The sequence below is a fragment of the Pelodiscus sinensis genome, chromosome 29 (genome assembly GCF_049634645.1).
Source record: "Pelodiscus sinensis isolate JC-2024 chromosome 29, ASM4963464v1, whole genome shotgun sequence".
NCBI lineage: Eukaryota > Metazoa > Chordata > Testudines > Trionychidae > Pelodiscus > Pelodiscus sinensis.
Window position 1 is genome coordinate 10,297,093 of NC_134739.1, and position 26,981 is coordinate 10,324,073.

The window sequence follows — 26,981 nt, forward strand, 5'->3', positions numbered from 1 at the left end:
GACCACCCAATTCAGTGTACAGCTTCCTCTTATCATAATTTAAAGCACTGTAAAGGCTTGGTTGTGCCACGAAAATGGGATGTGCCTAAAATGGGATCGCATCTCTCAAAAGTATACAGAAAAGAGACTGAATCATGAGGACGGTGAAAAGGGCTGGCAGGGGGTGCTTACCCCCCATCCAGCACTGCTACAGCCCCAAGCCTCACACCCCTAAGACATCCTTTAGGGAGGACAGGGGGGCTGAAGCTTCCCCTGATTCATACGGCGACATTGCTGGCTCTTCCCCTTTGTCAGGGAGCAATGGGAAAGTGCACAGTTTGCTGCAATCCTCGTGGTGGCTGGAAAGGGCTGGAGGCAGACAAGCTGTATACTTTGTTCTTGCTTCCTGACAGAGACAGGAAGGGAAAGAGCAATCAGCCCTGGTATGAATCTTGGGGGTGGGAGCTTTGGCTCCCCCGCCCACCTGCCTACACACAAACACACACCCAATCCTAACTCCAACACCTTCCACACTCCCAACTCCCTGCCCTAAGCCCCTCCTTAAGGACCCAAGAAAAACCCAGTAAATGTGCTAGTTTAATACATTATCTAAAATATACCAACAAATGAGTACATTATTTACCCTGGTTGAAGTGTAATAGTTGGTTGTTTTATATATTTCTCAGTGCAAGGCATCAAAACTCAGCTTGGGGGAGAGGATGGTGGGAGAGAGAAGTCCCCTGCCAACCAGGGGTATTGTGGGGAGACAGAAGGCCCCTAATGGTCTGGAAGAAGGCTGAGGGGAGAGAAGGCTCCTGCCAGCCAAGGAGGACTGGGGGGAGAGAGAAGATCCCTACCAGCTGAGGAGACTGGCGGGGAGGGGGGCAAGAATGTGGTAAATGAATGTGTCGGGAACATTTAGACTAATTTGGGAACAAATGAACATGATATATATATTTTTTTAAAGTAATACCTAGAAAACATTTGTGATAATTGTAAAAATTGTCTTTGAAATGTTTGTATTTATTGAAAGAGTATAATTTATCAGAAACCAGAATCTTTGGGTGTTTGTGGGAAGAGAATGCTTTATGCTAAAAGGAAAAGATAAAGAAAACTGGTAACTGTCATGGCTCCAGTTGATGCAAAGCATCACCTAGGCCTGGTCTAGACTGAAGCTACACAGTACCCTAAACTCGAAATAAGATATGCAATTTATGCTATGTAAATTGCGTATCTTACTTTGATTCTATTTCAGACAAGCTTATTTTAAAATTTGGCATGTCTACACAGAGCCAAATTTCAAAATAATGCATTATTTCGAGACATCCCTCAACTCTCATGGAACAAGGATTATAGGGATGCCGAAATAGCGTGCTCATTATTTCAAAAAATATTTTGAAATTACAGGTGGCTAGTTAAGATGCAGGGTAACTATTTTGGGATATGTATCCTGAAATAGCCGCACAGTGAAAACATACCCTTATATATTCATCAACCATATTACTGCTGCTTATCTAACAAATTGGGTATGAAAAATTTACTTCTTGTGCTGACCAATGTATCATTTTGGAAAAAGTAAGATCTTCTGCCTATGAACATTTGCCCATCTCTAGAACTGGATCAAGACAAAAGCAAACCTCTTTGAATGTCAAATGAGAACAATCATCTTCCCTTCAATGCCACTCCCAACTCCCCACTACAGCGGTCCCCGAGTTGCGAATGGCCAAGTTACGACTGTTTGCGTTTACGACCAAAACTCCCATGGAGCAGTTGTAAAGGTGGTCTCCAAGTTACGAACGTGAGCCACGCTTACAAACAGCATGGTCACTATGTAACTCAATGGGGTATGAGTTACAAACAGATTGAGTTACGGCCAAGTGTTTGGTCCGTAACTCGTTTGTAACTCGGGAAGAAGCTGTGTTTTGAATTTTCATGCTGCCTTTGCAATTCTGGGTTCAGCTCAGGAAAAACAGTGGGAGAGCTAAAATTTTAAGAAAACTGCTATCACACTATTTGCGTATCTTTTTCCGATAGTTTTTTCGGAAGAGACTTTTCCAAAATTTGGCCCGTCTACACTGGAAAATCCTCGCCTTTCAGAAGATCCCTCCTTCCTTGTGGAAGGAGGAGGTCAGGGCTTCTGAAAGAGCGCATCTGCTGTTCCACAAAAAAAGCGGAAGGACAGATGTGTTCCCTGGACTCCATAACCTAGACGTACCCTACATGAAAAATTGGCTTTTCTTCTTTGGTCCCACATAGCATGAAAGAAACAGTGGAATATAGCAGCAAAGCAAATTATAACACCAGGCCAGATCTTCAGCTGATGTTAATTGGCCTAACTTCATTCATTTATCCTATTTAAGGACCTATCCCTTTTTTGTTCTTAGAAGCATTCATAACAGCTTCATAGGAAGTGGTGCTTCACTTGCAGTTAAAATTCTACAGCTTGTTATAAAATACTGACATTTATATACATTAAAAAATCTGTTTCTTAAAAAGATATGTGGGAAAACAAGTCCTTTTCCGACCTTTTGTACTCTGTGTAATTCAAGAAATTCTTTCCACCACAGACAGGAAAACACAACCTATTTACTGTGAAATTAGAGAAAAGACTGGCAAAGCTGATCCTACTCCGCACCTACTGCTGCCAGCCACACCTCACTGTTAGAAGAAGAAGAAAGAAAAGAAGAAAAATAGCCATATGCAGGTATTGTTCTAAATAACAACAGTGTATGCAGCCTCAGAAATAGTTCAGAATTGACGAAGAGGAAACACATATTTTATGATGACACAATCCAGTTGCTTCAGTCATTCACGTAAGGGAACTCCCACAGGGAAAGGCATAAAAAGCCTGGGGAAGGTTGAGAAACTGCTCAGTTGATGCTAGCAAGCCAAACATTGTGTTAGATCCCTAATATCTGTGGTCATGAATTCCGGCCAATTCCAATTCTCGTCTGGATCCCACAGGAGTGGTGCAGGGTGTGATTTGACCCTGCTAGGAAGTGTGTACAGACCTTCAAGCGTATATGGAGGGGCCCTTGGCACATCTGTCTCCATTTCCTCCACTAGGCCCCTCTGGCTGGCCTCTGGAGTGGGGGTATCTTGGGGATCCCTTGGTGAATGCAGTGGAGATAGTGTCTTTCTGGGTGGGAATGAGAAACAGACCATGCAAAACCTGAATGAACGTTTGGCTGCTTATCTGGAGAAGGTACGTTCTCTGGAAGCAGCAAATGCTCAGCTGGAGAACTGCATTTTGGAGTGGCACAAGAAAAAGTCTAATGAAACAAAGCAGGACTTCAACCAATACAAGCAAAACATCGTTGACACGCAGGGACAGGTAAGTCAAAGCTTCATTTGGCTATGTCATTTTGCATTCCCCCTTTGTAGAATCTGGGTACTCCTTCAGACTGACAGAGCCTCCTTTACAGAAGCATAACTATTAAAACAATTAGAAACATTAATTAAAGTGATTGAAGAGCTGTACACAGAAGTTCATTGTGTACTCAAGAAAGCAGGAGGGGAAGAGGAAAGGGCAGAAGGAAAGAAGAGAGAGGTATTCAGAATTTATAGATGTCTGTGATATGCAGAAATTAAAAGGCTGTCAAATGTTCAGGTGTTTTTACTTGAAATTGTGGACTGATCTGTGATTTCTTGCATAACATGGTCTCACTGAGAGTGCACAGTGTGGTAAATCAAACAAAGACAAATTGCAAAACAGGAAAAATGAAGAAACAGCCTTGTTTCAAACAGGGAGAAAGGCAGGCTGGACTGCCTAGGACTATTGGAGCAAGGAGAACAACTGGCGTACTGCGGAAAATAGGAGAAAAACAGTTTAGAAAATCTGCAGAAGACATTCATGAATGTCCCTAAAGAGCACTGACTTTTGTAATATATCTATATTCTCTATAATCTTTCAAATAATCCAAATTGTATGTTTTATACCAAAAACCACGAATATCTTGTGCATAAGCTAGAAATATGACTCAGTCAGTAGATTCCATAAAGAAACCATTATCTACAACTATTCTTCCTCCTATCTAAAAGTTCCTTGCAGCAGGATTTGGCTATATACCAAATATACCTATAGCCAAGTAATGAAATCATTCTAAAATCACGTGTAAAAATGATGTCATGCCAACAATCCCAATATAGCACTTTTGAAGGGGATAGCTTTTGCAATGCCTCAGAAACATAGAAGAACTCACAACAAGTTTGTAATGGAATGAGTAGAAATACACATTCACACAGGCTGTTCTTAGAGGTACCTTTGTATTTCATTCACTGCCTTCTGTCGTGCAAGAGGAGGGAAATATTCTGGGTTTTCAGTCCAATGAGAATATCCAAATAAGACAGAAAAATTAAATGCCCATTCTAATTATGAGAACAACACTGACAAATACTCTTCCTCATGTTTTCACTGTTACTAAAAAGTGAATTTATAGTTTCCACAACTATTTCATATTCACACTAATCAATATTTTTCATATTAATGTATCTAAAATGAAAGAATATTAATCTGCATACATAAAAACATAATTAACTCAATAATCATCCTGTAAGTAATCAGAATAATTACCTTAACTTTATATGACCATATAAGGCAAGAAACAAAGCTATTCAAGGACGTTATGTTTTTAGTTTTTAAATGGCACTTTTTGTTTGGAATGGGGCTGTTTAGGATTTCTTATAATCTTGTTGAGAACTTTTTTCTAGAGATACCCAGGCATTGGCATTAACTGTCATCTTTGCTGACTTATGGCAGGGAAACCCAGAATTGAATAAATATGGATAAAAATCTTCCATTTCACTGCTAAAGGAGTTCCCTTTGGGCAGAAGATGAGGGATGCTGGCCCCAGGCAATGCACAAGGAAAACAAGCTCTGCTGCTGTATTGGCCTGATCTGAGGATAAAAAAAGGTCATCAGGTCTCCAGGCCAGTCAGTTCAGCAGTTAATTCATTTTAAAAGAAAAAAAAATCTCTAAACCAGAGATAAAAACTTGGTCTTTAAATAAACAGATTATCTAACATCTTGAGTTACAGCCCAGAGAAGTTCTGATTCAGGGAGGAAATCCTTACCTATAGCTTTTACCCATGCGAGAACCTTTTTGAAGAAATATTTAAAAAGATGAAATTATCCAAATCATAGGATTGATCAGGATAACGCTGTATGCATAGGTCTACACTAGACCAGGCAGGCCAGCTTAAGGTATGCCATTGTGTAGTTGGAATTGGCTTACCTGAAGCTGAGACATTGTAGCATCTACACTATGGGAAGCCAAAAGGAGCACACACTCCTCGCAGAATGAGGAGTACAGGATACAAGTGGGGGCTGCCCTCAGCATTCAATTTGGGGGTCTACACTAGACCCACGACATCAAACCCTCGGAAGGGTCGATCTTCTCTAGAGTATAGACATGCCCTTCGTGGGAAAGCACCCTACCACCAATATGATTCTTGTATCTACCAGTCACAGTTAAGCGTGGTAATCCAGAAGTTATTAGCATCAAGATCTTTCTCCATTAGTATGCATTATTTTATTTACCATTCATAGAGAAGGTGGGATATCAGATGGTTATTTAGACCGGACACCTTTAATCCAGAATTTTCATTTGCTTGGAAAGGAACTTCAGCTAACCTCATAATTGCCACCATTGTGAATGACAATGTAATAAACATTTAATAATCATAATGAATTACAGCTGCTCCCTGTGTAGCAAACGGTCAAGTTATGGCCATTTGCACTTACAACCAAAGCTCCCATGGAGCAGTCGTAAAGGCGGTCCCTGAGTTACGAGCAGCGCGGTCGCGTGTAACTCAATGGGGTCGGAGTTATGAACAGTTTGAGTTACGGACCAAGTGTTGGTCCGTAACTTGTTCGTAACTTGGAGAGCGGCTGTAATTGTGCTTGTCAAAGTGCCCATATTTTGCATGTGGAATATGTCCAAAAAGAACTTGTCTGAATAGCTCTCATACATTCATAGAGTAGCAAAATGGTTATGGTATTAGACAACAGCTTGCCAATAATTACTGCCTGACCATGCCTCACTTGAGGACTTTATGGCTATTTTAGCTGTGGGTGCACGCTCTTCATAATCAGGTTCTCTACTTACAATAAAACCTGGCATTTGCAGTTCTCTAAGCTAACAGCTTCCAAATCAGTGCTCCCTCCCATCCTTGACTCAAAATTGGTGACATTTTCATCTGTTTTTAGAAACCTTAATTCACACCTTTTTTCCTAACAATTTCTACTGAACTTCTGGTTGCTACTCTGTTTCAGTTCCATGATTGATCTGTGAACTGTTCCAGACTGTGATCTCACTACTCCAGACTACTCTTCCTGGCCTACAGTTTATTCACTGAATCTGGTATTGTGAAGCTTGGAAACTTGCTGAATATAGCTTTTTTAGATTTAACTACAAATAATTGACAAAGCCCTGGCTGGGTTGATTTAGTTGGGATCGGTCCTGCCTTGGCCAGGGAGCTGGACTTAATGATCTTCTAAGGTCTCTTCCAGCTCTATGATTCTATGATCCAGGTGTAAGGCACACTAAGCAGGGTCAGGTCATGTGGAAGGATTTCCAGCATTTTGATGATATTTATGTTCACTAGCAGATTCACCTGGCATCACAGCCATAACTAGGTATTTTTGCGCCTGGGGCAAAATATTAATTATGCGCCCCCTCTTGCTTAGGTTAGCACCCGTTGCACTTTTTACTTTTGCAGCTTATTATTTTTACTTACTGCGTCTTTGTGCCCCAATTTATGATGCACCCGAGGCAAGTGCCTCACTTGCCCCACCCTTGTTGCAGCCCAGCCCCGGCATTGCTGGGGCCCGGCTGGGAGAACGGGGGTACTGATTCCCATCGGCGCTCCCCAGGCTGGCCTGGAGCTGGAGCGGGGGCACCGGTGGGTCCAGTGGGGGGCAGATGGGTAGATAGATGAAGTCAAAAGAAAGAACAAAGCAAAGGGCACCCCACACACCTCTGTCTGAGAGGCAGACAGGAAAGAGCAGCAGCTTGCAAGGTGTGACCCGCTCCAGTGCATGGAGAGCTCTGCGCCCCTGGCCAGTTTAGACTCTCCCAGCAGCCGAGACCCCCACTTAGACAGTACCCCCCAATTATCCAGCCCCCTCCCCCCCACCACATAGGGCTGAGCAAGGATTGGAGCCGCCACCTCGGGATCTCCTCAAAATTGTCAGCAAGGCAGCGATAGTTGCTGCTGCTGCCATGGAGAGGCTGGGGCTGACCCCCCATAAACCTGGCTCGCCGCCATGATTAGCTCCTGAGGCCCGTTGTGGTGTCATGAAGACCGACCCCCTGTTTGAGGACTGGGACATGTCATTATGGGAACACAGGGCAACACGCATGAAGGAGCTGGGGACTCAGGGCTGCGCTAGGGAGTGGGTGAGGCTGAATCAGGCCTGGGGGAGGAGCTAAGCCCCACTACTAGTATATATTGGATTTCTAGAAACTTCTCAAGTCTTCCAGTGTATTCTCAAATGTTCTCTGTGACAGATGGCGTGACAGACACCTCTCCTTTTATAATAGTTTAGATTAGATTAGATTTACATTTCTGCATGTTAATGTAAGGAATCTGGCATATTAATGTGAGGATTTTTTCTACAGAACCAACAAAAGGAGAAAAATCCTACTTATGTCCCTTTTACCAGACTGGATCATCCCTATCTTCCTCTGCAACTGGGACATTGACACTGGCTAGATTTCAACTTTCCGCTCTTTGCTTCCAGTGTAGAATAATCTCTTTGCATCAAGGTTCTTAATTCTGGTTTTTTTTTTTAATTCTTTATCTTCTACCAGAATGTCTATGATTTTTGTTCAAAAGAAATAAAGAGGTCATCTAGTCTATTTTCCTATCAGTGTTAATTTATTTCCTATTAATATTCTTATACTGTGTGTTGCTGTAAATATACAAAGGTGAAATGCGAATCATTTAAAAATATAGTGTCTGCTGCCTCAAACTGGTTGCCTGAAGTGCAGGAGGTAATGTGACATTGTTAAGTTAGGAGGTCAGTGCAGGACGCCTTGATAAAATAAATACATTTAGAGATGGAATTTGAACAAGAGGGAGGTCATATGATATAAATGAAACAGGCCTTTCAGCTATAATCTAGTGCTTTGTTAAATCTACCTTTACTGCCTCAAACAAAAAAGTGTTTAGTGTTGGTATTAGGAACTGAAAGTTGTTAAATGATGGTTGTTTCATGGTCTCTATAAAACAAATTAAAAGGCTCAGTCTAGTTTTAAGCAGATAGATGTTCACATTTCAAAATGAGCAGCAACTAACATTCTAGTTGGCATTCTTCAGCAATCTACAGACCAATGACTGTTAATTCTTCTTAGTATATTTCAAATTAAGTCCTTCACTTCTTTGTCCTTCAGATGCCAAAGACAGAGTCTCTTTTACACTAAGCCCTTTACAATGTTATTAAATAATTATATGATTATTGTTGCTAGATTATAAAATGATTACAAAATTCAAGACACTTAAGGAGGTTTCTGATTGGCTCTCTGTTATTCTCTTCCGCGGAGTAATCCATAATGCACAGGAAATGGGTTCAATTATTATTTTTAGTTCTTTTCCCTGTCAGCAATAACAAACCCCAGGCTGCCAAACATTTAGGATAATATTTTCCTACTCAGCTGGCCTTCCTAATACCTTAAGGGGAAACCTGACATTTGCTGTAATTGGCCAAGAGGTGCTGCATGTTCTGTATTATTGATTGATTAATGCATTCCAAGGACACTTTGATTTTTCCATTCAGAAGTCAACTTGGGACACTTCAAGATATTTTTTCATGTTTTATTTTTGCTGGGTTTCTTGCTGACTAGATGCATAAAGTTTTATTTATAAAACCCCTGGGAATTCTCTCATTGAATAAAGATATTTCTCACTGTAGGAATATCTTCACCTTTTATTGTCATCTAAGGGTGTGTCTAGACTACAGAGTTTTGTCGACAAAAGTGGACTTTTGTCGACAAAACTATACCTCAGTTTTATACTCAGTTTTATACCTCAGTTTTATAAACTATACCTCAGTTTTATACTCAGCAGTTTTGTCGACGCTGGTAAACCTCATTTTACGAGGCATAACGCTTTTTGTCGACAATGTTTCTGTCAACAGAAGGTGTTATTGCATGTAAACTGTCCTTTGCGTCTACACTACCATGTCGACAAAGCAGCTTGCTTTGTCGACAGAACTGAATGTAGTGTAGACACTCTTTGTCGACAGAAGTTTTGTCGACAGTATCTGTCGACAAAACTTCTGTCGACAAAAGCCTGTAGTCTAGACGTACCCTAAATGTCTAGCAAAAGCTGCAGTGAGAAATTTCCCTAGATTATCTATTTTCACCTCCTTTCCCTTAATTAGTAAAAGACTTGATACATCATAGGTCTTAGTTCATGCTAGTTACCTATTAAATTAATGGTTTTAAGAGGACTAGATTACTCTTAAGGATTTGAAATTGAATACTGAGGCACACTGAAAATCATTAACTATTGATAGTTTGCTCAGTATTTTCTTGTGTTCCCTTAGAGCGGCCTGGCTTCCATATCACAAAAGTCACCACTGGAACTGTCACTAACTAATTTCACTTTGCTGGTAATCTTATCCTAGGCAAGAGATGATATTCAGTGAGATTTAGTTGTCCAAACACTGAAGTCATTTTTGAGAGTGAAGCCTTGGCTCCTTAGGATCTGAGCCTAAGTCATTAAGGTGCATTTAAAATGTTTACTATAAATCACACTTCAAACAACAGGCATAGCAAAATAGCGAATGACATCTACTATTTGGCAAATCTGTGGGACCTTAACTCTGTGCATGTGGTTTACAGATTGAAGAGGGAAAAATCACCAATGCCAAAATTCTTCTGAGTATTGATAATGCTAAAATAGCATCTGAAGATTTGAATCTCAAGTAAGTTCTTTTTTGACTTCTTCATATTTGTAAGGAGGGGGCAAAATGAAATAACTCCAGGCTTTATAGAATAGAATTTGTTTTTGTTGAAGTTCTTTGGTGCCATCCGATCAATAAAATTAATGTATAGCAAAAGCAATAGAAGAATGAAAACTTAATATTAACATAACAAATGACAGCTGAACAATTGTGAGTCACTCTGTTTGTGAATTGTACATGAGGGCCTGAAGAGCAGGTTTTACTAAAGGTGTTTAATTAAATCACAAAAAGTATTTATAGATGTTAAGGCTGCACACAAATTAACTCTTGTTTGCACTCCATCTTCTCCCTCAATTCAACAAAATTATTTTGTCTCCTGTGGTTTTCAGTTCATTCTTCCTTTCCCTCACTTTCCTCTGCTGGTCTCCACAATGGGTTTGTCAGCATAATTGAATCAGTTCCCAATGAACTGCTAGTGCATTGTCTTAGTGGGCAATGCGTAGTATTAAGAGACTTTTTCCAGGACAGGCTAAGAAGACTGAAAGTTTTAATTTGAATAGCAAACTTCCAGGCAGGTGTATGCACCTGAGGAGAATTTACATTATGGTCAGCTCTTTCCTGATGGACCCTGAACTGAGTCCTATATTCATCAAAAGAAGCTCAGTCACTTAGGTTGCGTCTACTCAGCAACGCTAGCTCGAAATAAGCTACGCTATTTGAGCTATGCAAATTGCGTAGCTTATTTTGAGCTTATTTTGAGATAGTCTATTTTGAAATTTGGTGCTGTCTACACAGCACCAAATTTTGAAATAGACGGCTATTCTGACAAGTCCTTAAATCCTTGTGGAACGATGTTTGATAGGACACCGGAATAGCAATCCCCTTATTTCAATTGTATTTTGAAATAATGGGCATGCTGTTAAGACACAGAAAATGCTATTTTGGGATACCAGATGTATCCCGAAATAGCGCTCCTGTCTAGATGTACCCTTAGAGATCTAGTACAGTAAGACAATTTTTTTTATAATTACTTTTCTTTTCTTTTAAGACTCAAAGTTGCTATGCTGGACTTTCTCTGTGCTTCCTTTCCTTTCACTTGATTACTGGTTACCAAGATGTTTCATTAAGCTGTGCCACTAAATACTGGGACTGAGAAGCTTTATAAATGGAAGGCAGTGTTGTTCAGAATAGGATTTCTGTGTGATTACCACATTCCAAAGTGAGTCTGGTGAATTAATTGGAGGAAATATCAGCTGACCCCACAAACATAGAGAGGAAGAGATTTTGGTGTCTCTCATACTGAGACTGGGGAACAATCCAGAGAAAAGGCTGTTCCAGAATTGAAAGTTTTGCTATCTCTTGATGCAAGGATATGTCTGGCAAGGGGGTTAATTGGGAAGTGTGGGTGTAAACCTTTAGCAGAGGCCTACATGTGAAATATATTTAACGTGGTGAAACCAGTGTGCAGGTGGCAACCACACAAGGAAAACCCTGAGCCAGTGGCAAGGAGAACCAAGACCATAGGGGACTCTCTCCTGCTGTAATCCTCATTCACCTTCGCAGCCACAGAGTAGTACAAGATCGTCTTCTAAAGTTTGCACCACAATTAGGAGCCGAGCCTCAGTCCTGCTCACCAAGAAGGACCCTACCAGGAATATAAAAGCTCTGGATGATATAGCTCTGAAGGTCTTTAGCTCATGTAAACCTCTCCACCATGACAAGGTTGTGACCCATCAGAGAGGACTGAAAGTAGCAGTAGTACGAGTTTCAAGTTTTGTTTTGTTTGGGGATTTTTTTTTTTTTTGTCCTGGAGGCACCAACTTCCCAAATGTGGCTAGCTTGAAGAGTTTTAAGGCATGCTATTAGTTTTTGAGCAATTTTTACACATAATGATTTCACCAGGCCTTTATATCTATCACACTAGGTATGTCTAGACTGCATCCGTCTATCGGCAGAGAGATGCAGATTAGGCAGGTCAACATCACAAATGAAGTAGGGATTTAAATATCCCGTGCCTATTTAGCATAAAAATGGCTGCCACATTTTGCTGACTCAGCACTTTGTCGGCAAAAAGCGGCAGTCTAGAGGGGGATCTGTCGAGAAAGAAAGCCTTTTTCGACAGATCCTGTAAACCTCCTTGCATGAGGCATAAGTGATCTGTCGAAAAAGGCTTTCTTTCTCAACAGATCCCCTTCTAGATTGCCACTTTTTGCTGACAAAATGCCGAGTCGGCAAAACGTGGCAGCCATTTTTATGCAAAATAGGCACGGGATATTTAAATCCCTGCCTCATTTGCACTGTCAACCTGCCTACTCTGCATCCCTCTGTCAGTAGAGGGATGCAGTCTAGACATACCCACTGGGACAAACTGAAGAAGATATTAAATTATAGAGGCTGTTTTAAAATCCCTAGCAGCAATTTTTTTGAGTGTTGAAATCCTTACTTCTAGAGTTGGGCTAGTCACAAACAAGGAAATGAAGAAAATGCTGCCTTTTGGTACAGTGACATTTCATTTTTAAAGATGTCTAAAAAATAACAAAAATGTTTTTAAAAGACCTTCTATCTTATAATTTGCCCAAGCATTTGCTTATCTTTAATGCTATTCATAGAGAACTAATAAACTCACCTGTTCTCAGCATGCACGTTTTGCCTCCTTTTTCCTGGTAAAGGTATCAGATGGAGCAGTCACTCAGGCAGGGAATGCAAATCAATGTTGAGAACCTGCGTAAGGAAGTTGACAACCTGACCATTGTCACAACAGATCTGGAAATGGAGATTGAAGGCATACAGGAGGAGCAGATCCTCAGGAAGAAAGACCATGAGAAGGTAGGCAAAATCTAGGTTCTAATAATACAGATTTTTGCTAATGAATGGAGAAATGTGAGTAATATCTACATCCTATAAATGAAGCAGATAATTCAAGACCTACTTTTGAATGGGAGTCTTTTCATTGACTGCAGTGAGGGTTGGGTCCAATCCATATTTTGCATTCATACATCATCTGGTGCATTGGGATTGGATCTCTTTAATTATATTTTCATTATACTGACAAATAACTGTCAGGAATGATGTAGGTAATTTTTAGTCCTGCCATGAGTATAGGAAACTGGACTAGATGACCTCTCAATGTTCCCCCATATGATTATATCATTCTATGAATTCCAATCCCATATATGACAAAGTCTCACTATATATGTCCTTGGAAAGTTCATTTTGCCTGTTTCTCTCTCATTTCCCTAGCCTGTAAAACAGATATATAATAAAACTTTCCTATCTTACAGGAATAGCAGGAGAAATAATTAGATAATATTTGTAGAATGACTGCAGATTAAAACCACTAAAATAATTATTATCATTAGCTGGTCTAGCACCATTCATGTCTACAGTCAGCAAAACAGATACTAGAAATGTGCTGAAATTATTCTGATTATATATTGTGTTTCCTAATGTATGAAATGATTGTTACTGATATGTGTCCCCAGACATTGATACTTTGGATATGTCATTTTTGCAAATAAGGTTTGCTTTGAGATTTTGATTTTGTCTGAACTCGGAACTCAGAATGAATGTTTGAAAGAGACTTAGGATATGTCTACACTTGCACCCTCTTTCAAGAGAGGGGTGCAAATGCAGCCGAATGAAATTGCAAATGAAGCATGGATTTGAATTTCCTCCACTTCATTTGCATATTTGCATTATGGCGCTATTTCGAAATAACAAATGCTGTATAGACATGATTATTTTGAAAGAAAACCCTTCTTCTGAAATAACCCTTAATCCTCCTACAACAAAGTTTACCAGTTATTTCAGAAGAAAGGTTTTCTTTCGAAATAACTGCGTCTACACAGTTTGTTATTTTGAAACAGCGCTATTTCGAAATAGCGCCATAACGCAAATATGCAAATGAAGCTTAGGAAATTCAAATCCGCGCTTCATTTGCAATTTTGCTCAGCTGAATTTGCATCCCTTTCTTGAAAGAGGGTGCAAGTGTAGACATACCCTTAGGGAAAAATGAATATAGACGGATCAAAACTGAAGAAAATGTTTGCACAAACCCCTCCAAAGTGAAAACTACATATTTTGCCAAAGCTCTAAACACAATTAAATAGACAATACTTAATGTACTTAAACCTTGGCAACTAAACCTTACCACTATGAATTCTTGCTTTGTTGTGCTGTATATGTTGCTACTTTCGTGCAGCACCATGCCACTGCTTGGCAACATGACATTTTCATGATGACTTCTGTATTGTTGCCCTTAGTTGTTATCTGCTGTAGTACCTACATAACAAGTACCTTATTTGGTGATCATAGTTATTGAAAAAGTGACACAGAAATCCAAGGATGAATAATAAAAGATGACGCTTCCATTAGCAGACGCACTTGTCTACTCAGAAATATAAACAAGCTATATACTTTTAGTAATTCAGCCAAGAAGTCAGCCTGCATTTCAAATGCTGTAGTATCATATCCTGGAGTGTTGTTTTTTCTGGGGGCGGGAGAGGGGGGGTTGGAAATGACATTTAAAATGAGATTATGCTACACGGAAGAGAATTTTGCCAAACCCGTTTGACTTGTTCTATAATTATGTTGTTTACCCAGTAATTATATGTTTTAATTTGATTGCTCCTCAACTAATTACACAGAATGTTTATAGTCTCCTCCTATAAAATTGTCTATGGTTTCATAAATACTATGTATGCTTGAAAAGATGAAATTACAAATACAGCTGAATGAATAAGAATGGTTTCCATTAAAATATACATCCAAATGTGGCAATACTTCTTTCAATTGTCTTGCTTCTTGAAACATTATGAGAACAAGTTGTTTTTTGTTGCGTTCTCTAACCCAAGCTAACATGCACTGAAGTCTTTGGGAGCAGAAGCAGGCTGCTGGTTTTGGCTATGTCAGATACAATATAGCATTACCTATCCAAAATATTGAATCAAATGTTACTAAACCCTTCAAAGAGTTCGAGTGCTGGCTTGAATCACATTTTAGATAAAGTCTCAGAGGGGTAATCGTGTTAGTCTGTATCTGCAAAATCAACAAGTAGTCCTGTGGCAGATTAGAGACTAACAGATCTGTTAGACTGTAAAGGCACGTCTATACTTACCGGAAGATCAACGCTTCAGAAGTTGATCTTCTGGCATCTGATTTAGCAGGCCTAGTATAGACCCATAAATCGAACACTGAGGGGAAGCTCCTGATGGTGTCCAGTACTCCTCCTTTTGGCCTCCCGTAGTGTGGACACCACCAAAGCTTGGCTTAAGATAAGCTGGCTCCAGCTACGCATTTTATGTAGCTGGAGTTGCGTATTTTAAGCCAACCTGCCGGGTCTAGTGTAGACCTGGTCTAAGGTGTCATAGGACTCATTATTTTAGATAAGATATTGTGGCCAGACTAGTTTGTAGACCAGTGGTGGGCAACTTATGGCTCGCAGGCCACACATGGCTTGTCAGGGTAAGTCTCTGGTGGACGGCTGCAAGCCGTTCACTGTTCTCAGCGGTTCACTGTTCTCAGCCAATGAGAGCTGTGGGAAGCAGCAGCCAACAAATCTCTGTGGCCTGCACCACTTCCTGCAGCTCCTATTGGCAGGGACAAGCAAATGACAGCCAATGGGAACTGCAGGCAGACGTAATTGCGGACGCAAGGTAAACAACCTGTCTAGTGGCCTGTCAGCAGCTTACCTGATGAGCTGCGTGTGGCCTGTGGGCTGCAGGCTGTCCATAAGAATAATTGAGTTTAGCTGGAAAATCATCCATCTCAAGTAGAGAACAAACTATTTTATCACTCAAGAAGTGGTCTTTTCAGTTTAAGGTCCAGTCATGTAGTCATATTAATGGATGGTCTGGAGGAAGTTTGCATTAATTTTGTTCGTGCTGTACCTCTATTGTGGATATAAATGACTTCTCAGTATAGCATATTTCACCAATATAATATTAATTTGAAAAAGAGCAGTCAGTAGACTTGGAGACTGTCTACACAAGTCGCTGATGAATAATAAGGAGGTGGGCATAGCCACATCTCATCAGTATTGGTATAAAGATATCGGAATGAACAGTTAGTCTACTGAGGCATACTTCCAGCCATAGGTTCTCTGTTAAGTATGTCGACAAAGCAACAAAATGGGGGAAGGGTTTGTAGGCTGGCATGAGACATTTATTAGAGTTTAATCTTTTGACTGATATATGTATGAGACTAGTGAAGTAAAACTGATTGGATCTGGCATCTACATTGAAAAATAAATTCAAAGCATTCTTATGACCTAGAGGGCTCCAGTACCTGTCTGGATGGTTGGTTGTATATTTGGTTGTATATTTTGCAGATTAAATATATACCGTGCTGTAGAAAAACAAAAATCATACATACTCTTCCATTATGGAACTTTGCAATAGGAATAAAATCAACTTCCTTTCCAGTCAGAAGGAATTCCCTAATGTTTTGGAGCTTCTGTGTCTTTATTGCAGTTGGTTCTTCATAATAATTTACTCTCATTGTCATATGATAATATAGTGTTCCAAAATGTTGGGTCTTGAATCTGAAATAAACAGTTGGAAGAGTAAATGCTAAAACCTGGAAATGTGTATGTTCTCTTATTATAAATAAAGAGTAAATGTAGATAGTACACTTTCCTGGCTGGACAGAGAAATGGTATGAAATACAAGCTTTTACTAAGAAATTAAGAATCTGGAAAGCATACGTAGGTTAGAGTCTTTCTTCAGGAAGTCTAAAGAAATAATCTTTTTAAAAAACAATTTACATAGCTTGCTCTTTTAAATTAAATCGCCGTGTGCTTTAAGATTATCCAGGTCAAATCAGTGTGAGATAAGCAGCAGTTAACTGTGTGTATAGCAGTTAATTTTCTGTAATAAGAATCTTTTAGTGCTACTTACTGAAAATAGGAATGAAGGAGATAAGGCGAGAATGGGGAATGTCTTTTGTTTTCATAAACATGTCTACTTATTTTCTCTTCTCTGCTAATATGTATAGGATATGGCGGCACATCATTCATCAAAGGATGTCAAGGTCAATGTGAAAGTGAATGCAGTGCAGCAAGATTTGGCCAAGATTCTAGCAGGGATAAGAAAGGATTATGAAGCCATCATTGAAAAGAATCACCAAGACCTTGAGGCCTGGTACAAAGAGCAGGTAACAATGGAATACATCAAACTTCCTTCTGCTGATTTCTCAGAACTATTTCCATAAAAGATTGACCACTATCAATAAACTTTTCCATTACTTTTGCTCCACAGACTGCAACTGTGTCCCCTGTGGCAAATATCAGCCCAGAAGAAATAAAGAGCAATGAGAGTGAGATCAAGAACCTGAGGCGAACTTTTCAGGCATTGGAGATTGAGTTGCAAGCACAATTTAGCAAGGTATCTTCTGGAGAAATCAATGGCAGGTTGCTTTTTTCTAACTAGTTTTCCATGAACTCTTTAACTTCTTACTTGAATATTTGAAGGACTAGAACCTTAAGTTTGTACGTTCTTCTGGTTAAGGAACTTGCCTTCTGGTATTTTTGTACAGTAAACATTGTGGCCACCTGTGACGGACCGGGCCGGTCTGGGCACAGCTGAGGGCGTCCGCTCAGGGCGAATTGCTCAAATCCGGGGCTCCTTACAGCCCCCTGACTGGTGACCTCTCCAAACAGGCCACAGACCAGTCCCACAGAGCGCTTCAGCTGCCTGCCTGAAGCCTCACGAGCAAAACCCCTCCGAAACACCAGCAATATCCGTGCCCCAGATGGCCCCGGGCCTCATACACCGGTGGGGGGTCCTAGCACCCAATCCCACCTACTCCGAACAAGTTCTGTCCGGTTCCAAGAAACCAGCCACAGATCCCTGGTCAATTTGCCCTCTGGACCTTACCCACAAATCACGCTGGGCCAATCCTTTAGCATCTAACAACTAAAGGTTTATTACCACAATAAAGAAAAGCATGAGAGTAAGGTTGTTAAAGAATAGTACATTACATGCATCGAATCTCCCAGTTCTCAATGCAGGCTCTAGCAGAGATGTTACAGCTGCTGGTTTAAAAGTCCTTGTTGTGCATCCTAGGATCAGGATGGGTCTACAGGTCTTTCTGGCTCTTTGATCCCTGCATTGCTGCCTCTGGGATGAAGTGCTGAGCTGAAGACCAAGATGGAGACCACCACATGGCCTATTTATCCCTCCTTCCTGGTCTCTTCTTGGCTACAGCAGGTCACCTAGTCCACGGCTTATTCCTGTGTCCCCTGCTGGTAGCTTTTAGGTATGAGTCACCACTCATTCTTTAGGTGTGTCCTTGGCCCATTGAGTGCCATTGTCCCACAAGGCCTCGCTGATTAGCATGTCCATAGGCCGGGCTCTGCCCACTGCTCAACTACATGCAGAGAAATATTCAGTATCTACACAGATTCCTAACTACACACATAGGGTATGTCTATACTACCCCGCTAGTTCGAACTAGCGGGGTAATGTAGGCATACCGCAATTGCAAATGAAGCCCGGGATTTGAATTTCCCGGGCTTCATTTGCATAAGCGGGGCGCCGCCATTTTTAAATCCCCGCTGGTTTGAACCCCGGGCCGCGCGGCTACACGCGGCACAAAGTAGGTAGTTCGAACTAGGCTTCCTAGTTTGAACTACCGTTACTCCTCATTCCACGAGGAGTAACGGTAGTTCGAACTAGGAAGCCTAGTTCGAACTACCTAGTTCGTGCCGCGTGTAGCCGCGCGGCACGGGGTTCGAACCAGCAGGGATTTAAAAATGGCGGCGCCCCGCTTATGCAAATGAAGCCCGGGAAATTCAAATCCCGGGCTTCATTTGCAATTGCGGTATGCCTACATTACCCTCCTATTTTGAAATAGGAGGGTAGTGTAGACATACCCACAGACATTATACAATCATATGACTAGTGTACATAGGATCAACAGACAGTAAGCTCCTATTCAATACCTCACCCCCTTCTATACCATTTTTGGGGCCAACACCCCCACCTATGGGTGCATCAGTGATCTGGCTGCTCCCCTCAAGATCCAGTAATGTGACACCACCTCATATGTAATGATATGAATATTGACATTTTCTATCCTTTCAGAGATGTGCACTGGAAGGTACTTTGGCTGAGACCCAGGGTTACTATACTCTTGAGCTCCAGAATATACAACAATTCATCTCCAAATGTGAGGAAGAGCTGAGCCAACTCCGTCAAGACATCAAGTGCCAGAACAATCAGTACAAGATCCTCCTTGGGATCAAAACCCGCCTGGAAAAGGAGATTTCGACTTATCGTCAGCTCCTGGAGGGAAAAGTTTGTGGGTAAGACAAAGCTAGCCTGATTTGGGTAGAGGAAACAGAGATCATTATGTTTATGTGACATATTTATTTATGTTTAATCAGTACTTGTGTGCATCATGAAGATGGTACAGGTTGAACTTCCCTAGTCCGGCAATCTCTGGTCTGGCAACATCTGTGGTCTGACATGATTTTATTTAGCCAGATGTCCACTGATCGTGGGTGTAGTCAAGTTTCCTGCAGTCCCATAAAGTGTGTTTAAAGACACCTGTCTTGGCTCTGAGAGTCCTGTGCTGTTATCTAGTTCTAATTTACCCCTAAATGTCTTCTAAAAGCTCAGCAAGCAGTAGAAATGTTGGTAATGCTGCTAGATAATTTTGACCTTCCATGATTCAGAAAATTCTCTGGTTCAGCACCGGTCAGGTCCCAAGAGTGCCTGAGAAGAGGTTCAACCTGTAGAAAACTATGGCATTTTTGTGTGAATGGACCATAATAAAACGCACGAGACACATGCTGCTCAGTAAAATTTGCATCAATAGTACTTTGATTAGCTACATGTATTTAACAAATGCCTGTATGTATTGCTCTAAAAGTGGCGAGGAGTCCTGTGGCACATTATAGACTAACTGAAGTGCATGCATCTGACGAAGTGGGTCTTTGCTCATGAAAGCTTATGCTCCAACACTTCAGTTAGTCTATAAGGTGCCACAGGACTCCTCGCCACTTTTGCAGATTCAAACTAACATGGCTACCCCTCTGTATTGCTCTAGTGACTGATAACTGGGATACTTGAATTATTAAATTTGTCTGTGTATAGTAACTTCCATCTCAGGCACTCAGAGCATTTTAGAAATGTATAAAAAATAAATTCACAATGTTCATGTAAGGTAAATTCATTTAATTGACTCTATTTTATAGGCACGGACATTTATTTCCAGCTTAATTTGTTACCTAAAAAGAAAAAAGGAGATATGTTTGTGTAGGTTTTGTCTAATCATCCAAATTCATAATTTCCTCCATAACGTATCTCTGAAGTTTTACACACACAGACACACACACACTGTCTAATCCAGGGATGGGCAAAACAGTGTCCATGGGTGTTAGACATCAGCCTTGGGACCCAGGAGTTGTAGGTTCAAGTCCCAGCCCCCCTCCACACCCACTCAGGGAGTGGTTGGGCACCAGAGAGAACTGTATATCCCTAGTGTGGGGGAGGAGATTTTGCATGCTCTCGCTGCCCCCAGATCCTGAGGGAACTGTGTGCTCCTGATGGAATGGGGAGCAAGAGATTTTGTCCACTTTCCCACCAGCTGGAAGGGGAGGCACTTCCCAAACTAAAGGGAAAGTCTTTGGCCCTCTCTTGATATAGCTGCTGCACCACAGGTGCCTCTCCCCACTGCAGTAGGACTGTGCACCTTGGGTCCCTGGAGGGAGTCTGTCTAGGAAGAGAGAGAATAAGGTCCTTCTACCTTCCCCCACCACACACACACCCATCAGTTTTTCTTTCTTTCTTGTTAGGGAGGCAAAGACTTCACGCGCGGGCCGCTTTCCCCCCGACTGGCCAGGGGGTATGGGGAAGTACACAAAGTCTCCTCATGCCACCAAGGGCATGCAGCACCTAGAGGGAACCACCAGCTGTTCAAAACAGCTAGTGGTTCCCTCTTGGTGCCAAGTGCCCCAACAGGATGGGGGTCAAAGACATCATGCACTCCCCACCCTCAGGCCAATCAAGTCTCTTGGCCCTGCCCCTTCTGCCCGAGGCCCCGCCTCTTCCAGGGCGGCTCCTGACCACTTCCAAAATTCACAAAGTGGCCCCCCTTCAAAAATTATTGCCCACTCCTGATCTAATCCATTCCTCTTTGACTTCTATGAATCTCTGCATTTGGAAACCTCTTAGTTTGGGCTGTCAATTAAAATACACATTTTGCTTCAAATTCATAAAATCTGGGAATTAAAAAATCAGATGAAGGAAGATTATAAATTACTATTTGACAACGTTGCTACTTAAACTCCCAGCAAACACTTTTCCTCCAAATATTGAACTTTGTACCAGAAACCACAATGGGTCCAACTCTAACCATTTAAACAACATGATGAAATATACACTTTTCCTCAAAAGTAAAAAACAAAGAGGGGAATTCAAGTTAAAAGTGGGTGGCCCCAAGGTTAATGAAGAGCAAAAACCCTTGTGATAAAAATACATGCTCAGTTTTTGTTTTTCCCCTTTAGATATCTGTAAAATGGTCATCTAGATCTTGGTGGTGCTTGGTACTGTCATGAGGGCAGGGGACTAGACTTGATGATCTCTCAAGATACCTTCCACTTCTTGTAATCTATGATTCTATGATTCTGTATTAAAAATACCATTGGTGCATATATGAATGGATACTTGAACTGAGAATATTCATTTATTTTATCTTTATTTTATTATCTTTACAGTATAACAGAAAACTCTGAATCAAGCATTAAAGGTAAAAATCACATATTTTGTTCTCTATAGTAAATAATAATCACATTTGCTGTGGGTGAAATTTATTCTTGGGTGGAGGGTCTGTGCAAAGCTTACATATAAGGCCTAGGTAAGCCATATTTTGATATTGTGCTTATCTGATTAAGTGGATTTTGACCACGAAAATTCATGATACTATATATATTTTTGTTAGTCTCGAAGGGTATGTCTAGACTACATGCCTCTGTCATCAGTGGCAAGTAGATTAGGCTACCTGGCATGGGGAAATGAAGTCGCAATTTAAATAATCGCGGCTTCATTTAAATTAAAATGGTTGCCGTGCTCTGCCGACCAGCTGATGATCAGCTGTTTGTCAGCAGATCGGGGCAGTCTAGACGTGCTGCAGTCGACAAGGAAGCCTTTGTTGACTGGCACAGGTAAACCTGGTTTCACGAGGCATACCTGCACTGGTCAACAAAGGCTTCCTTGTTGACCGCGGCGCGTCTAAACTGCCCGGATCTGCCGACAAACAGCTGATCATCAGCTGGTTAGCAGAGCGTGGCAGCCATTTTAATTTAAATGAAGCCGCAATTATTTAAATCGCAGCTTCATTTCCCTATGCTGGGTAGCCTAATCTACATGACTCTGACAACGGAGGCATGTAGTCTAGAGATACCCTAAGAATATGTTTACTCTGCATAGCTATTTCAAATTAGGTATTTCTGAATAATTATTCCAAAATGCTTATTTGAAATAGCACATCCAGGGTGTGTCCAGACTACAGGGTTTTGTCAACAAAAGTGGACTTTTGTCAACAAAACTCTACCTGCATCTACACTACCGCCGAGTTCTGTCAACAGTAAGTCAACAGAATGCAGCAGTTTTGTCGATGGTGGTAAACCTCATTCTATGAGGAATAACACCTTTTGTCGACTGAGTTCGGTCCACACTGTCAACAAAAGGTGCTATTGCATCCACACAAAAGGTGCGATTACATCCACACTGTCTAGACTCTCTGTCGAAAAAGTAGCTTGCTTTGTCGACAGAACTGGCTGTAGTCTAGACGCTCTTTGTTGACAGAGGCTTTGTCGACAGTATCTGCCAACAAAGCCTCTGTCAACAAAAGCCTGTAGTCTAGATGTACCCCTACACTTCAGGGAAGCCTCAAAATTAGTCCAAGGCAGAATTCTCTAATGTGGACATGCTATCGCGATTTAGAACCTGAGGATGCACTGGAGAGGAATAACTTAGAAAAGCCCTGGCGAGGGGCTATTTCAAAATAGCAGCAGTAGAGCATCTACACACTAGCATTATTTCAAAATAGCTATTTCAGAATAGGTGTTATTTCTCAAAGAATGAGGTTTACAGGTTTCAGAATAAGCCATCAGTTATTTTGAAATTATTTTGAAATAATGGAATGACTGTGTAGAAGCTCGCATTATTTCAAAATACGCTAGTTATCTTGAAAAAATGGTGCAGTGTAGACTAAGGTGCCAAAGGGCTACTCATTTTTAAAGTTACAGACTAACATGGCTACCCCTCTGAGACATTAATTTATGTGATAATTGAAAAGTGGATTATCTGGATGTGTCTATCATCATTCCACTCTGCATATAGAAAAAATCTGCCTTTGTGAATTGGTGCCAAATACTCAATATGCAAACACCAAGTGGTTGTGTTTTTCAAAAAAGATATATACTAATTTTTGTAAGAGCAAAGAGCTGTATCCACAGACTAGAAACTTATGCTGTCAATTCAGCTCTAGCAGGGTCAGAAACCAGCATTAGAGATTGACAATCAATTTGCACCATATTTCAATGTCAATGTAAACATACAGAACATTGCCATTTCAACCCACAGGTGAAACACACAAAGCTTTTGAATAATTGCACAAGAGAAAAATTCTAGTATTCACATGATATACCATAAACCTATTTATAAACTATGCTACCCCAGAAAACTTCTTCAAGGTGAGGCCAGATCAGGGGCAGTGAACATATAGTACTAAATTTTCAGCTGGTATAAACCATAATAGTATCAATTACTTCAAAAGAACTATGACAATTTACAATATCTGTTGATCTGGTCCATAAACTATGTACAAAAATAAATTACCCCCCTGCTTGATTTATTTTCAACATTCCCTCTTGCCTCACAAATCTCTTATTTACTTCTCTTCAGAACATGCTAGAACAACCAGTCGAAAGATTAAAACAATCATGGAGGACAGCGTGAATGGACAGGTGGTGAACTCCACTGTAAATGAAATTGACCAGCAGATCTGAAGCAAGGAACATAGTAGGTCTTAGCTCTATCAATGGCCTCATATTTGACGTTGGGCAAATCTCTTCCATGTTTTGTGTTTCAGTTTCTCCATGTGAAAAATCAAGGAGAGTCATCCTGATCTCCTTTCTAAAGCTCTTTGAAAGCCACAGATGAAAAGTTTTATATAAGAGCTAAATGGAAGTATCTTGTTTTTAAAGAAAAGTTCTTTTATGCACCAAGACATGGAAGAAAAGCTAGTCAATGAAAATAACTCCGCAATGGTACTGAATGTGGTATACATTTCTCACCAAGGCCATGAATCTGCCTTCTATAATTGACATATTGTTTTCCAAACTGACTGTAACCAATGTGAATTTAATAATTTTCTACCTTCACTATCAGTCTGTTTCTTTTTATCTTTAACAATAAACGCTAATAAAATACTTCTGCTGGTAGTTGCTTTTTTACATTTAAAAATGGGGGGCAGCACATCCATGAAGCTTGAAAACCTTGTGGCTGCGTCTAGATTGGCATGATTTTCCAGAAATGCTTTTAACGGAAAAACTTTCCGTTAAAAGCATTTTTGAAACAGAGCGTCTAGATTGGCACGGATGCTTTTTCGCAAAAGCACTTTTTGCAGAAAAGCGTCCCTGGCCAATCTAGACGCGCTTTTCCGCAAAAAAGCCCCGATCGCCATTTTCACGATCGGGGCTTTTTTGTGGAAAAAAAATCTGAGCTGTCTACACTGGCCCTTTTGCGCAAAAGGGACTTTTGCCTGAACAGGAGCAGAATAGTATTTCTGCAAGAAGCACTGATTTCTTACAGTAGGAAGTCAGTGCTTTTGCGGAAATTCAAGTAGCCAGTGTAGACAGCTGGCAAGTTTTTCCAGAAAAGCGGCTGATTTTCTGGAAAAACTGGCCAGTCTAGACCCAGCCTGTGTGTCTTGGGCAAGCATGGGTCTGGATAGTAACATAATATATAATAATAACCAAAGAAAAGAGTTGACACAGTTCATTAAATCCTACACTTGCCATTTTTTTGAACAAGGTGTATTAGCCATTTTCTGTGTACAATTTTTAAATGTCAGGTTTTAAAGATATTATTTTACCATTATTTTAAAGTATATTTTAATGAAATGCCTATTCTGGAAATGTGTATTTTCCCTTGAAATCCAACTGTAGAGAAACCTGCCTCTCAAATCCTTCCTCTGTCAAAATAATTAAATTCCTCTTTTTCATTTCTAGTTGAGTCAGTTAATCCAGATATCTCTCAGTCTCCATCTTTGAATTCCTGAATTTTCTCTGAGATCTGATTAATCACTTGACTGTTTGTCTTCCTAACAGAAGCTCATAGCCCATGTGAATGAGAAATGAAGAGTTTGGGTGTTTGATTGCCAAAAACTGGCACATTTTCAGCTTTGAGGTTTTCATTTTTTTCCCCCAAAAAAATAAAATGTTGAAAAAAAATGTTGTTGAAAACAAAATCCTAATTCTCATCACATATTTTGCATGAAAAAAATTATTTCTCAACAAATTCTAGTAAAAAGGAGCTTCAGGGGGTAGCAGAAAGGAGAAAGACAGCCTGACAGACACAATGAACAATCTGAATAGCAGCAGAAATAAATAGCAGTTCTAGATACTCAGTCAGCATGTCTAAAATTCAGCTCAACAATCTCTGTGATCAAGACCTGCAGTTAGGAACATAAGAACAGCCACACTGGGTCAGACCAAAAGTCCAGCTAGCCCAGTATCCTGTCTTTTGACAATAGCCAATGCCAGATGCCCCAGAGGGAGTGAACAGAATAGGGAATCTTCAAGAAATCCCTCTCCTGTCACCCATTCCCAGCCTCTGACAGAGGCTACGGACACCATTCCTTACCCATCCTGGCAAATAGCCATTGATGGACCTAACGTCCATGCATTTATCTAGTTCTTTCTTGAATCCTGTTAAAGTCTGAGTCTTCACAACTTCCACTGGTAAAGGGTTCCCAGTCTGTGTGAAGAAAAAGTTCCTTTGGTTTGTTTTAAGTCTGATACCTATTAATTTCCTTTTGTGACCCCTAGTTCTTACATTATGGGAACAAGTAAGTAACTTTTCCTTATTCACTTTCTCCACACCTTTCAAGATTTTATAGCCCTCTATCATATCCCTCCTTAGTCTCCTTTTTTCTAAGATGAAAAGCCCCAGTCTTTTTAATCTCTCTTCATATGAGACCCATTCCAAACCCCTATTCATTTTTGTTGCCTTTTTCTGAAATTTTTCCAATGCCAATGTATCTTTTTTGAGATGAGGCAACCACATCTGTACACAGTATTGAAGATGTGGGCATACTATGGTTTTATATAAAGTCAATATGATATTCTCTGTCTTATTTGCTATCCCTTTTTAAATGATTCCTAACATTGTTTGCTTTTTTGACTGCTGCTGCACATTGAGTGGATGTTTTCAGAGAACTGTCCACTATGACCCCAAGATCTCTCTCTTGAGTAGTTACAACTAAATTAGTCCCCATTATACTATATGCATAGTTGGGATTATTTTTTCCGATGTGCATTACTTTACATTTACCAACATTAAATTTCATTTGCCATTTTGTTGCCCAATCACTCAGTTTTGTGAGATCTTTTTAAAGCTCTTCACAGTCTGCTTTGGTATTAACGATCATCTGCAAATTTTGCCACTTCACTAGTTTACTCCTTTCTCCAGGTAATTTATAAATAGATTGAATAGGACTAGTCCCAGTACAGACCCTTGAGGGACACCACCAGTTACCTCTCTCCATTTGGAAAACTTACCATTTATTTCTACCCTTTGTTTACTGTCCTTTAACCGGTTATCAATCTATGAAAGGACTTTCCCTCTTATACCATGAGAAGTTACTTTACTTAAGATTGGTGAGGGACCTTGTCAAAGACTTTTTGGAAATCTAAGTTCTGGATCTATCTACTGGATCCCCCTTGTCCACATGTTTGTTGACCCCCTCAAAGAACTCTAGTAGATTAGTAAGGCATAATTTCCTTTTACAGAAACCACATTGACTTCTCCCTAACAAATTATGTTAATCCATATGTCTGACAATTTTATTCTTTATTATAGCT

The 26,981-nt window shown here is 40.5% G+C and overlaps 1 protein-coding gene across 1 annotated transcript; it reads left to right on the plus strand.

Annotated features, from left to right (window-relative positions):
- The first annotated feature begins 2,833 nt into the window (after window positions 1-2,833).
- KRT23 (keratin 23) lies at window positions 2,834-24,329 on the plus strand. Its single transcript, XM_006114290.4, has 8 exons — window positions 2,834-3,313; window positions 9,828-9,910; window positions 12,559-12,715; window positions 16,883-17,041; window positions 17,146-17,271; window positions 18,973-19,193; window positions 21,609-21,640; window positions 23,800-24,329. Exons 1-8 carry the CDS (start codon window positions 2,903-2,905, stop codon window positions 23,901-23,903), a joined length of 1,293 nt encoding a protein of 430 aa, XP_006114352.2. The 5' UTR covers window positions 2,834-2,902; the 3' UTR covers window positions 23,904-24,329.
- The last annotated feature ends 2,652 nt before the right edge of the window (window positions 24,330-26,981 follow it).

Bases quoted from the DNA above. Each gene is read 5' to 3' on its own strand.
- KRT23 (XM_006114290.4), top strand. From the start codon at position 2,903: ATGAATTCCGGCCAATTCCAATTCTCGTCTGGATCCCACAGGAGTGGT. The intron at 9,911-12,558 runs GTAAGTTCTTTT...TTCCTGGTAAAG, and splicing joins TCTGAAGATTTGAATCTCAA to GTATCAGATGGAGCAGTCAC. The intron at 12,716-16,882 runs GTAGGCAAAATC...TAATATGTATAG, and splicing joins GGAAGAAAGACCATGAGAAG to GATATGGCGGCACATCATTC.